This window comes from Palaemon carinicauda, chromosome 5 (genome assembly GCF_036898095.1).
Source record: "Palaemon carinicauda isolate YSFRI2023 chromosome 5, ASM3689809v2, whole genome shotgun sequence".
NCBI lineage: Eukaryota > Metazoa > Arthropoda > Malacostraca > Decapoda > Palaemonidae > Palaemon > Palaemon carinicauda.
The window spans coordinates 61,724,251-61,738,799 of NC_090729.1; the positions used below are offsets into that span (position 1 = coordinate 61,724,251).

At 42.0% G+C, this 14,549-nt stretch overlaps 1 protein-coding gene across 1 annotated transcript in view; it reads left to right on the forward strand.

Moving 5' to 3' along the window:
- The window catches only part of LOC137640920 (WASH complex subunit 2-like), a 56,511-nt gene that overhangs the window by 820 nt on the left and 41,142 nt on the right, over window positions 1-14,549 (forward strand). Inside the window, exons 2-12 of the mRNA XM_068373379.1 lie at window positions 9-431; window positions 645-827; window positions 935-1,711; window positions 4,468-4,716; window positions 5,037-5,285; window positions 6,249-6,563; window positions 7,291-7,539; window positions 7,753-7,935; window positions 8,043-8,819; window positions 12,158-12,406; window positions 13,016-13,462. Of these exons, the coding sequence (XP_068229480.1) occupies window positions 9-431; window positions 645-827; window positions 935-1,711; window positions 4,468-4,716; window positions 5,037-5,285; window positions 6,249-6,563; window positions 7,291-7,539; window positions 7,753-7,935; window positions 8,043-8,819; window positions 12,158-12,406; window positions 13,016-13,462 (4,101 nt within the window). The remainder of the gene's footprint in view (window positions 1-8; window positions 432-644; window positions 828-934; window positions 1,712-4,467; window positions 4,717-5,036; window positions 5,286-6,248; window positions 6,564-7,290; window positions 7,540-7,752; window positions 7,936-8,042; window positions 8,820-12,157; window positions 12,407-13,015; window positions 13,463-14,549) is intronic.

The window sequence follows — 14,549 nt, forward strand, 5'->3', positions numbered from 1 at the left end:
AAACCTAGCTGAGGAAGACCCAACCAAGACCACTGGTAACATATTCACAGAGGAAGACTTCATAGCAAACCTAACTGAGAAAGACCCATTCAAGACCACTGGTAACATATTCACAGAGGAAGACTTCATAGCAAACCTAACTGAAGAAGAACCATCCAAGATCACTGGTAACATATTCACAGAGGAGGACTTCATAGTAAACCTAACTGAGGATGACCCAACAAAGACCACTGGTAATATATTCACAGAGGAAGACTTCTTAGCAAACCTAACTGAGGAAGACCCATCCAAGACCTCTGGTAACATATTCATAGAGGAAGACCTTTTAGGAAACCTAGCTGAGGAAGACCTATCCAAGATCGATAGTAAGTTATTCACAGAGGAAGACTTCTTACCAAACCTAGCTGAGGAAGACCCATCCAAGAGCACTGGTAATATATTCACAGAGGAAGACTTCTTAGCAAACCTAACTGAGGAAGAACCATCCAAGACCACTGGTAACATATTCACAGAGGAAGACTTCATAGCAAACCTAACTGAAGAAGAACAATCCAAGACCACTGGTAACATATTCACAGAGGAAGACTTCATAGCAAACCTAACTGAGGAAGACCCATTCAAGACCACTGGTAACATATTCACAGAGGAAGACTTCATAGCAAACCTCGCTGAGGAAGACCCATCCAAGACCACTAGTAACATATTAACAGAGGAAGACTTCTTAGCAAACCAAATTGAGAAAGAACCATCCAAGACCACTGGTAACATATTCACAGAGGAAGACTTCATAGCAAACCAAACTGAAGAAGAACCATCCAAGACAACTGGTAACATATTAACAGAGGAAGACTCCATAGCAAATCTAACTGAGGACGACCCATTCAAGACCATTGGTAACATATTCACAAAGGAAGACTTTTTAACATATTCACAGAGGAAGACTTCATAGCAAACCTAACTGAGGAAGACCCATCCAAGACCTCTGGTAACATATTCACAGAGGAAGACCTTTTAGGAAACCTAGCTGAGGAAGACCTATCCAAGATCGCTAGTAAGTTATTCACAGAGGAAAACTTCTTACCAAACCTAGCTGAGGAAGACCCATCCAAGAGCACTGGTAATATATTCACCGAGGAAGACCTCTTAGCAAACCTAACCGAGGAAGAACCATCCAAGACCACTGGTAACATATTCACAGAGGAAGACTTCATAGTAAACCTAACTGAGGAAGAACCATCCAAGACCACTGGTAACATATTCACAGAGGAAGACTTCATAGCAAACCTAGCTGAAGAAGAACAATCCAAGACCACTGGTAACATATTCACAGAGGAAGACTTCATAGCAAACCTAACTGAGGAAGACCCATCCAAGACCTCTGGTAACATATTCACAGAGGAAGACCTTTTAGGAAACCTAGCTGAGGAAGACCTATCCAAGATCGCTAGTAAGTTATTCACAGAGGAAAACTTCTTACCAAACCTAGCTGAGGAAGACCCATCCAAGAGCACTGGTAATATATTCACCGAGGAAGACCTCTTAGCAAACCTAACCGAGGAAGAACCATCCAAGACCACTGGTAACATATTCACAGAGGAAGACTTCATAGTAAACCTAACTGAGGAAGAACCATCCAAGACCACTGGTAACATATTCACAGAGGAAGACTTCATAGCAAACCTAGCTGAAGAAGAACAATCCAAGACCACTGGTAACATATTCACAGAGGAAGACTTCATAGCAAACCTAACTGAGGAAGACCAATCCAAGACCACTGGTAACATATTCACAGAGGAAGACTTCATAGCAAACCTCGCTGAGGAAGACCCATCCAAGACCAAAGGTTACATATTCACAGAGGAAGACTTCTTAGCAAACCTAACTGAGGAAGAACCATCCAAGACCACTGGTAACATATTCACAGAGGAAGACTTCATAGCAAACCAAACTGAAGAAGAACCATCCAAGACCACTGGTAACATATTCACAGAGGAAGACTTCTTAGCAAACCTAACTGAAAAAGAACCATCCAAGACCACTGGTAACATATTCACAGAAGAAGACTTCATAGCAAACCTAACTGAAAATGACCCATCCAAGACCACTGGTAACATATTCACAGAGGAAGACTTCCTAGCAAATCTAGCTGAGGAAGACCCATCCAAGACTACTGGTAACATATTCACAGAGGAAGACTTCAAAGCAAATCTAGCTGAGGAAGACCCATCTAAGACCACTGGTAACATATTCACAGAGGAAGACTTCTTAACATATTCACAGGGGAAGACTTCATAACAAACCTAACTGAAGAAGACCCATCCAAGACCACTAGTAACATATTCACAGAGGAAGACTTTATAGCAAACCTAGCTGAGGAAGACCAATCCAAGACCACTGGTAACATATTGAAAGAGGAAAACTTCTTAACATAATCGCAGAGGAAGACTTCATAGCAAACCTAACTGAGGACGACCCTTTCAAGACCACTGGTAACATATTCACAGAGGAAGACTTCTTAGCAAACCTAGCTGAGGAAGACCCATCCAAGACCACTGGTAACATACTCACAGAGGAAGACTTCATAGCAAACCTAACTGAGGAAGACCCATCCAAGACCACTGGTTACATATTCACAGAGGAATACTTCATAGCAAACCTAACTGAAGAAGAACCATCCAAGACCACTGGTAACATATTCACAAAGGAAGACTTCATAGCAAACCTAACTAAGGAAGACCCATCCAAGACCAATGGTAACATATTCACAGAGGAAGACTTTTTAGTAAACCTAGCTGAGGAAGACCCATCCAAGACCACTGGTATCATATTCACAGAGGAAGACTTCATAGCAAACCTAACTGAGGAAGACCCATCCAAGACCACTGGTAACATATTCACAGAGGAAGACTTTTTAGGAAACCTAGCTGAGGAAGACCCATCCAAGATCGCTGGTAAGTTATTCAGAGAAGAAGACTTCTTACCAAACCTAGCTGAGAAGACCCATCCAAAAGCACCGGTAATATATTCACAGAGGAAGACTTCTTAGCAAACCTAACTGAGGAAGACCCATTCAAGACCACTGGTAACATATTCACAGAGGAAGACTTTTTATGAAACCTAGCTGAGGAAGACCCATCCAAAACCACTGGTAACATATTCACAGAGGAAGACTTCATAGCAAACCTAACTGAAGAAGAACCATCCAAGACCACTGGTAACATATTCACAAAGGAAGACTTCATAGCAAACCTAACTGAGGAAGACCCATCCAAGACCAATGGTAATATATTCTCAGAGGAAGACTTTTTAGGAAACCTAGCTGAGGAAGACCCATCCAAGATCGCTGGTAAATTATTCACAGAAGAAGACTTCTTACCAAACCTAGCTGAGGAAGACCCATCCAAAAGCACTGGTAATATATTCACAGAGGAAGACTTCTTAGCAAACCTAACTGAGGAAGACCGATTCAAGACCACTGGAAACATATTCACAGAGTAAGACTTTTTAGGAAACCTAGCTGAGGAAGACCCATCCAAAACGAATGGTAACATATTCACAGAGGAAGACTTCATAGCAAACCTAACTGAGGAAGACCCATCCAAGACCACTGGTAACATATTCACAGAGGAAGACTTCATAGCAAACCTAACTGAAGAAGAACCATCCAAGACCACTGGTAACATATTCACAGAGGAAGACTTTTTAGGAAACCTAGCTGAGGAAGACCCATCCAAGATCGCTGGTAAGTTATTCACAGAAGAAGACTTCTTACCAAACCTAGCTGAGAAGACCCATCCAAAAGCACTGGTAATATATTCACAGAGGAAGACTTCTTAGCAAACCTAACTGAGGAAGACCCATTCAAGACCACTGGAAACATATTCACAGAGGAAGACTTTTCAGGAAACCTAGCTGAGGAAGACCCATGCAAAACCACTGGTAACATATTCAAAGAGGAAGACTTCATAGCAAACCTAACTGAAGAAGAACCATCCAAAACCACTGGTAACATATTCACAGAAGAAGACTTCATAGCAAACCTAACTGAAAACGACCCACCCAAGACCACTGGTAACATATTCACAGAGGAAGACTTCATAGCAAATCTAGCTGAGGAAGACCCATCCAAGACCACTGGTAACATATTCACAGAGGAAGACTTCAAAGCAAATTTAGCTGAGGAAGACCCATCTAAGACCACTGGTAACATATTCACAGAGGAAGACTTCTTAACATATTCACAGAGGAAGACTTCATAGCAAACCTAACTGAAGAAGGTCCATCCAAGACCACTGGTAACATATTCACAGAGGAAGACTTTATAGCAAACCTAGCTGAGGAAGACCAATCCAAGACCACTGGTAACATATTCAAAGAGGAAGACTTCTTAACATATTCACAGAGAAGACTTCATAGCAAACCTAACTGAGGACGACCCTTTCAAGACCACTGGTAACATATTTACAGAGGAAGACTTCTTAGCAAACCTAGCTGAGGAAGACCCAACCAAGACCACTGGTAACATATTCACAGAGGAAGACTTCATAGCAAACCTAACTGAGAAAGACCCATTCAAGACCACTGGTAACATATTCACAGATGAAGACTTCATAGCAAACCTAACTGAAGAAGAACCATCCAAGACCACTGGTAACATATTCACAGAGGAGGACTTCATAGTAAACCTAACTGAGGATGACCCATCCAAGACCACTGGTAACATATTCACAGAGGAAGACTTCATAGCAAACCTAACTGAGGAAGTCCCATCCAAGACCTCTGGTAACATATTCACAGAGGAATACCTTTTAGGAAACCTAGCTGAGGAAGACCTATCCTAGATCGCTAGTAAGTTATTCACAGAGGAAGACTTCTTACCAACCCTAGCTGAGGAAGACCCATCCAAGAGCACTGGTAATAAATTCACCGAGGAAGACTTCTTAGCAAACCTAACTGAGGAAGAACCATCCAAGACCACTGGTAAGCAAACCTAACTGAGGAAGAACCATCCAAGACCACTGTTAACATATTCACAGAGGAAGACTTCATAGCAAACCTAGCTGAAGAAGAACAATCCAATACCACTGGTAACATATTCACAGAGGAAGACTTCATAGCAAACCTAACTGAGGAAGACCCATCCAAGACCACTGGTAACATATTCACAGAGGAAGACTTCATAGCAAACTTCGCTGAGGAAGGCCCATCCAAGACCACCGGTAACATATTCACAGAGGAAGACTTCTTAGCAAACCTAACTGATGAAGAACCATCCAAGACCACTGGTAAAATATTCACAGAGGAAGACTTCATAGCAAACCAAACTGAGGAAGACCCATCCAAGATCGCTGGTAACATATTCACAGAGGAAGACTTCATAGCAAACTTCGCTGAGGAAGGCCCATCCAAGACCACCGGTAACATATTCACAGAGGAAGACTTCTTAGCAAACCTAACTGAGGAAGAACCATCCAAGACCACTGGTAAAATATTCACAGAGGAAGACTTCATAGCGAACCTAACTGAGGAAGACCCATCCAAGACCACTGGTTACATATTCACAGAGGAATACTTCATAGCAAACCTAACTGAAGAAGAACCATCCAAGACCACTGGTAACATATTCACAAAGGAAGACTTCATAGCAAACCTCGCTGAGGAAGACCCATCCAAGACCACTGGTAACATATTCACAGAGGAAGACTTCTTAGCAAACCTAACTGAGGAAGACCCATCCAAGACACCTGGTTACATATTCACAGAGTAAGACTTCATAGCAAACCTAACTGAAGAAGAACCATCCAAGACCACTGGTAACATATTCACAGAGGAAGACTTCATAGCAAACCTCGCTGAGGAAGACCCATCCAAGACCACTGGTAACATATCCACAGAGGAAGACTTCTTAGCAAACCTAACTGAGGAAGAACCATCCAAGACCACTGGTAAAATATTCACAGAGGAATACTTCATAGCAAACCAAACTGAAGAAGAACCATCCAAGACCACTGGTAACATATTAACAGAGGAAGACTCCATAGCAAACCTAACTGAGGACGACCCATTCAAGACCACTGGTAACATTCACAGAGGAAGATTTCATAGCAAACCTAACTGAAGAAGAACCATCCAAGACCACTGGTAACATATTCAAAGAGGAGGACTTCATAGCAAACCTAACTGAGGAAGACCCATCCAAGACCACTGGTAACATATTAAAAGAGGAAGACATTTTAACATATTCACAGAGGAGGACTTCAGACCAAACCTAACTGAGGACGAACCATTCAAGACCACTGGTAACATATTCACAGAGGAAGACTTCATAGCAATCCTAACTAAAAAAGAACCATCCAAGACCACTGGTAACATATTCACAGAAGAAGACTTCATAGCAAACCTAACTGAAAATGACCCATCCAAGACCACTGGTAACATATTCACAGAGGAAGACTTCATAGCAAATCTAGCTAAGGAAGACCCATCCAAGACCACTGGTAACATATTCACAGAGGGAGACTTCAAAGCAAATCTAGCTGAGGAAGACCCATCTAAGACCACTGGTAACATATTTACAGAGGTAGACTTCTTAACATATTCACAGAGGAAGACTTCATAGCAAACCTAACTGAAGAAGACCCATCCAAGACCACTGGTAACATATTCACAGAGGAAGACTTTATAGCAAACCTAGCTGAGGAAGACCAATCCAAGACCACTGGTAACATATTGAAAGAGGAAGACTTCTTAACATAATCACAGAGGAAGACTTCATAGCAAACCTAACTGAGGACGACCCTTTCAAGACCACTGGTAACATATTCACAGAGGAAGACTTCTTAGCAAACCTAGCTGAGGAAGACCCATCCAAGACCACTGGTAATATATTCACAGAGGAAGACTTCATAGCAAACCTAACTGAGGAAGACCCATCCAAGACCACTGGTTACATATTCACAGAGGAAGACTTCATAGCAAACCTAACTGAAGAAGAACCATCCAAGACCACTGGTAACATATTCACAAAGGAAGACTTCATAGCAAACCTAACTGAGGAAGACCCATCCAAGACCAATGGTAACATATTCACAGAGGAAGACTTTTTAGCAAACCTAGCTGAGGAAGACCCATCCAAGACCACTGGTATCATATTCACAGAGGAAGACTTCATAGCAAACCTAACTGAGGAAGACCCATCCAAGACCACTGGTAACATATTCACAAAGGAAAACTTCATAGCAAACCTAACTGAGGAAGACCCATCCAAGACCAATGGTAATATATTCACAGAGGAAGACTTTTTAGCAAACCTAGCTGAGGAAGACCCATCTAAGACCACTGGTATCATATTCACAGAAGAAGACTTAATAGCAAACCTAACTGAGGAAGACCCATCCAAGACCTCTGGTAACATATTCATAGAGGAAGACCTTTTAGGAAACCTAGCTGAGGAAGACCTATCCAAGATCGATAGTAAGTTATTCACAGAGGAAGACTTCTTACCAAACCTAGCTGAGGAAGACCCATCCAAGAGCACTGGTAATATATTCACAGAGGAAGACTTCTTAGCAAACCTAACTGAGGAAGAACCATCAAAGACCACTGGTAACATATTCACAGAGGAAGACTTCATAGCAAACCTAACTGAAGAAGAACAATCCAAGACCACTGGTAACATATTCACAGAGGAAGACTTCATAGCAAACCTAACTGAGGAAGACCCATTCAAGACCACTGGTAACATATTCACAGAGGAAGACTTCATAGCAAACCTCGCTGAGGAAGACCCATCCAAGACCACTAGTAACATATTAACAGAGGAAGACTTCTTAGCAAACCAAATTGAGAAAGAACCATCCAAGACCACTGGTAACATATTCACAGAGGAAGACTTCATAGCAAACCAAACTGAAGAAGAACCATCCAAGACAACTGGTAACATATTAACAGAGGAAGACTCCATAGCAAATCTAACTGAGGACGACCCATTCAAGACCATTGGTAACATATTCACAAAGGAAGACTTTTTAACATATTCACAGAGGAAGACTTCATAGCAAACCTAACTGAGGAAGACCCATCCAAGACCTCTGGTAACATATTCACAGAGGAAGACCTTTTAGGAAACCTAGCTGAGGAAGACCTATCCAAGATCGCTAGTAAGTTATTCACAGAGGAAAACTTCTTACCAAACCTAGCTGAGGAAGACCCATCCAAGAGCACTGGTAATATATTCACCGAGGAAGACCTCTTAGCAAACCTAACCGAGGAAGAACCATCCAAGACCACTGGTAACATATTCACAGAGGAAGACTTCATAGTAAACCTAACTGAGGAAGAACCATCCAAGACCACTGGTAACATATTCACAGAGGAAGACTTCATAGCAAACCTAGCTGAAGAAGAACAATCCAAGACCACTGGTAACATATTCACAGAGGAAGACTTCATAGCAAACCTAACTGAGGAAGACCCATCCAAGACCTCTGGTAACATATTCACAGAGGAAGACCTTTTAGGAAACCTAGCTGAGGAAGACCTATCCAAGATCGCTAGTAAGTTATTCACAGAGGAAAACTTCTTACCAAACCTAGCTGAGGAAGACCCATCCAAGAGCACTGGTAATATATTCACCGAGGAAGACCTCTTAGCAAACCTAACCGAGGAAGAACCTTCCAAGACCACTGGTAACATATTCACAGAGGAAGACTTCATAGTAAACCTAACTGAGGAAGAACCATCCAAGACCACTGGTAACATATTCACAGAGGAAGACTTCATAGCAAACCTAGCTGAAGAAGAACAATCCAAGACCACTGGTAACATATTCACAGAGGAAGACTTCATAGCAAACCTAACTGAGGAAGACCAATCCAAGACCACTGGTAACATATTCACAGAGGAAGACTTCATAGCAAACCTCGCTGAGGAAGACCCATCCAAGACCAAAGGTTACATATTCACAGAGGAAGACTTCTTAGCAAACCTAACTGAGGAAGAACCATCCAAGACCACTGGTAACATATTCACAGAGGAAGACTTCATAGCAAACCAAACTGAAGAAGAACCATCCAAGACCACTGGTAACATATTCACAGAGGAAGACTTCTTAGCAAACCTAACTGAAAAAGAACCATCCAAGACCACTGGTAACATATTCACAGAAGAAGACTTCATAGCAAACCTAACTGAAAATGACCCATCCAAGACCACTGGTAACATATTCACAGAGGAAGACTTCCTAGCAAATCTAGCTGAGGAAGACCCATCCAAGACTACTGGTAACATATTCACAGAGGAAGACTTCAAAGCAAATCTAGCTGAGGAAGACCCATCTAAGACCACTGGTAACATATTCACAGAGGAAGACTTCTTAACATATTCACAGGGGAAGACTTCATAACAAACCTAACTGAAGAAGACCCATCCAAGACCACTAGTAACATATTCACAGAGGAAGACTTTATAGCAAACCTAGCTGAGGAAGACCAATCCAAGACCACTGGTAACATATTGAAAGAGGAAAACTTCTTAACATAATCGCAGAGGAAGACTTCATAGCAAACCTAACTGAGGACGACCCTTTCAAGACCACTGGTAACATATTCACAGAGGAAGACTTCTTAGCAAACCTAGCTGAGGAAGACCCATCCAAGACCACTGGTAACATACTCACAGAGGAAGACTTCATAGCAAACCTAACTGAGGAAGACCCATCCAAGACCACTGGTTACATATTCACAGAGGAATACTTCATAGCAAACCTAACTGAAGAAGAACCATCCAAGACCACTGGTAACATATTCACAGAGGAAGACTTTTTAGTAAACCTAGCTGAGGAAGACCCATCCAAGACCACTGGTATCATATTCACAGAGGAAGACTTCATAGCAAACCTAACTGAGGAAGACCCATCCAAGACCACTGGTAACATATTCACAGAGGAAGACTTTTTAGGAAATCTAGCTGAGGAAGACCCATCCAAGATCGCTGGTAAGTTATTCAGAGAAGAAGACTTCTTACCAAACATAGCTGAGAAGACCCATCCAAAAGCACCGGTAATATATTCACAGAGGAAGACTTCTTAGCAAACCTAACTGAGGAAGACCCATTCAAGACCACTGGTAACATATTCACAGAGGAAGACTTTTTAGGAAACCTAGCTGAGGAAGACCCATCCAAAACCACTGGTAACATATTCACAGAGGAAGACTTCATAGCAAACCTAACTGAAGAAGAACCATCCAAGACCACTGGTAACATATTCACAGAAGAAGACTTCATAGCAAACCTAACTGAAAACGACCCATCCAAGACCACTGGTAACATATTCACAGAGGAAGACTTCATAGCAAAACTAGCTGAGGAAGACCCATCCAAGACCACTGGTAACATATTCACAGAGGAAGACTTCAAAGCAAATCTAGCTGAGGAAGACCCATTTAAGACCACTGGTGACATATTCACAGAGGAAGACTTCTTAACATATTCACAGAGGAAGACTTCATAGCAAACCTAACTGAAGAAGACCCATCCAAGACCACTGGTAACATATTCACAGAGGAAGACTTCATAGCAAACCTAGCTGAGGAAGACCAATCCAAGACCACTGGTAACATATTCAAAGAGGAAGACTTCTTAACATATTCACAGAGGAAGACTTCATAGCAAACCTAACTGAGGACGACCCTTTCAAGACCACTGGTAACATATTCACAGAGGAAGACTTCATAGCAAACCTAACTGAGGAAGACCCATTCAAGACCACTGGTAACATATTCACAGAGGAAGACTCCATAGCAAACCTAACTGAGGATGACCAATCCAAGACCACTGGTTACATATTCACAGAGGAATACTTCATAGCAAACCTAACTGAAGAAGAACCATCCAAGACCACTGGTAACATATTCACAAAGGAAGACTTCATAGCAAACCTAACTAAGGAAGACCCATCCAAGACCAATGGTAACATATTCACAGAGGAAGACTTTTTAGGAAACCTAGCTGAGGAAGACCCATCCAAGACCACTGGTATCATATTCACAGAGGAAGACTTCATAGCAAACCTAACTGAGGAAGACCCATCCAAGACCTCTGGTAATATATTCACAGAGGAAGACCTTTTAGGAAACCTAGCTGAGGAAGACCTATCCTAGATCGCTAGTAAGTTATTCACAGAGGAAAACTTCTTACCAAACCTAGCTGGGGAAGACCCATCCAAGAGCACTGGTAATATATTCACCGAGGAAGACCTCTTAGCAAACCTAACTGAGGAAGAACCATCCAAGACCACTGGTAACATATTCACAGAGGAAGACTTCATAGTAAACCTAACTGAGGAAGAACCATCCAAGACCACTGGTAACATATTCACAGAGGAAGACTTCATAGCAAACCTAGCTGAAGAAGAACAATCCAAGACCACTGGTAACATATTAAACGAGGAAGACTTCATAGCAAACCTAACTGAGGAAGACCCATCCAAGACCACTGGTAACATATTCACAGAGGAAGACTTCATAGCAAACCTCGCTGAGGAAGACCCATCCAAGACCAAAGGTTACATATTCACAGAGGAAGACTTCTTAGCAAACCTAACTGAGGAAGAACTATCCAAGACCACTGGTAAAATATTCACAGAAGAAGACTTCATAGCAAACCAAACTGAAGAAGAACCATCCAAGACCACTGGTAACATATTCACAGAGGAAGACTTCATAGCAAACCTAACTGAAAAAGAACCATCCAAGACCACTGGTAACATATTCACAGAAGAAGACTTCATAGCAAACCTAACTGAAAATGACTCATCCAAGACCACTGGTAACATATTCACAGAGGAAGACTTCATAGCAAATCTAGCTGAGGAAGACCCATCCAAGACCAGTGGTAACATATTCACAGAGGAAGACTTCAAAGCAAATCTAGCTGAGGAAGACCCATCTAAGACCACTGGTAACATATTCACAGAGGAAGACTTCTTAACATATTCACAGAGGAAGACTTCATAGCAAACCTAACTGAAGAAGACCCATCCAAGACCACTGGTAACATATTCACAGAGGAAGACTTTATAGCAAACCTAGCTGAGGAAGACCAATCCAAGACCACTGGTAACATATTGAAAGAGGAAGACTTCTTAACATAATCACAGAGGAAGACTTCATAGCAAACCTAACTGAGGACGACCCTTTCAAGACCACTGGTAACATAGTCACAGAGGAAGACTTCTTAGCAAACTTAGCTGAGGAAGACCTATCCAAGACCACTGGTAACATATTCACAGAGGAAAACTTCATAGCAAACCTAACTGAGGAAGACCCATCCAAGACCACTGGTTACATATTCACAGAGGAATACTTCATAGCAAACGTAACTGAAGAAGAACCATCCAAGACCACTGGTAACATATTCACAAAGGAAGACTTCATAGCAATCCTAACTGAGGAAGACCCATCCAAGACCAATGGTAACATATTCACAGAGGAAGACTTTTTAGCAAACCTAGCTGAAGAAGACCCATCCAAGACCACTGGTATCATATTCACAGAGGAAGACTTCATAGCAAACCTAACTGAGGAAGACCAATCCAAGACCACTGGTAACATATTCACAAAGGAAGACTTCATAGCAAACCTAACTGAGGAAGACCCATCCAAGACCAATGGTAATATATTCACAGAGGAAGACTTTTTAGCAAACCTAGCTGAGGAAGACCCATCCAAGACCACTGGTATCATATTCACAGAGGAAGACTTCATAGCAAACCTAACTGAGGAAGACCCATCCAAGACCTCTGGTAAAATATTCACAGAGAAAGACCTTTTAGGAAACCTAGCTGAGGAAGACCTATCCAAGATCGCTAGTAAGTTATTCACAGAGGAAGACCTCTTACCAAACCTAGCTGAGGAAGACCCATCCAAGAGCACTGGTAATATATTCACAGAGGAAGACTTCTTAGCAAACCTAACTGAGGAAGAAACATCCAAGACCACTGGTAACATATTCACAGAGGAAGATTTCATATCAAACCTAACTGAAGAAGAACAATCCAAGACCACTGGTAACATATTCACAGAGGAAGACTTCATAGCAAACCTAACTGAGGAAGACCCATTCAAGACCACTGGTAACATATTCACAGAGGAAGACTTCATAGCAAACCTCGCTGAGGAAGACCCATCCAAGACCACTAGTAACATGTTCACAGAGGAAGACTTCTTAGCAAACCTAACTGAGGAAGAACCATCCAAGACCACTGGTAACATATTCACAGAGGAAGACTTCATAGCAAACCAAACTGAAGAAGAACCATCCAAGACCACTGGTAACATATTATCAGAGGAAGACTCCATAGCAAATCTAACTGAGGACGACCCATCCAAAACAACTGGTAACATTTTCACAGAGGAAGACTTCATAGCAAACCTAACTGAAGAAGAACCATCCAAGACCACTGGTAACATATTCACAGAAGAAGACTTCATAGCAAACCTAACTGAAAACGACCCATCCAAGACCACTGGTAACATATTCACAGAGGAAGACTTCATAGCAAATCTAGCTGAGGAAGACCCATCCAAGACCACTGGTAACCTATTCACAGAGGAAGACTTCAAAGCAAATCTAGCTGAGGAAGACCCATTTAAGACCACTGGTAACATATTCACAGAGGAAGACTTCTTAAGATATTCACAGAGGAAGACTTCATAGCAAACCTAACTGAAGAAGACCCATCCAAGACCACTGGTAACATATTCACAGAGGAAGACTTTATAGCAAACCTAGCTGAGGAAGACCAATCCAAGACCACTGGTAACATATTCAAAGAGGAAGACTTCTTAACATATTCACAGAGGAAGACTTCATAGCAAACCTAACTGAGGACGACCCTTTCAAGACCACTGGTAACATATTCACAGAGGAAGACTTCATAGCAAACCTAACTGAGGAAGACCCATTCAAGACCACTGGTAACATATTCACAGAGGAAGACTTCATAGCAAACCTAACTGAAGAAGAACCATCCAAGACCACTGGTAACATATTCACAGAGGAAGACTTCATAGCAAACCTAACTGAGGATGACCCATCCAAGACCAATGGTAACATATTCACAGAGGAAGACTTCAGAGCAAACCTAGCTGAGGAAGACCCATCCAAGACCACTGGTAACATATTCACAGAGGAAGACCTTTTAGGAAACCTAGCTGAAGAAGACCCATCCAAGAGCACTGGTAATATATTCACCGAGGAAAACCTCTTAGCAAACCTAACTGAGGAAGAACCATCCAAGACCACTGGTAACATATTCACAGAGGAAGACTTCATAGTAACCCTAACTGAGGAAGAACCATCCAAGACCACTGGTAACATATTCACAGAGGAAGACTTCATAGCAAACCTAGCTGAAGAAGAACAATCCAAGACCACTGGTAACATATTCACAGAGGAAGACTTCATAGCAAACCTAACTGAGGAAGACCCATCCAAGACCACTGGTAACATATTCACAGAGGAAGACTTCATAGCAAACCTCGCTGAGG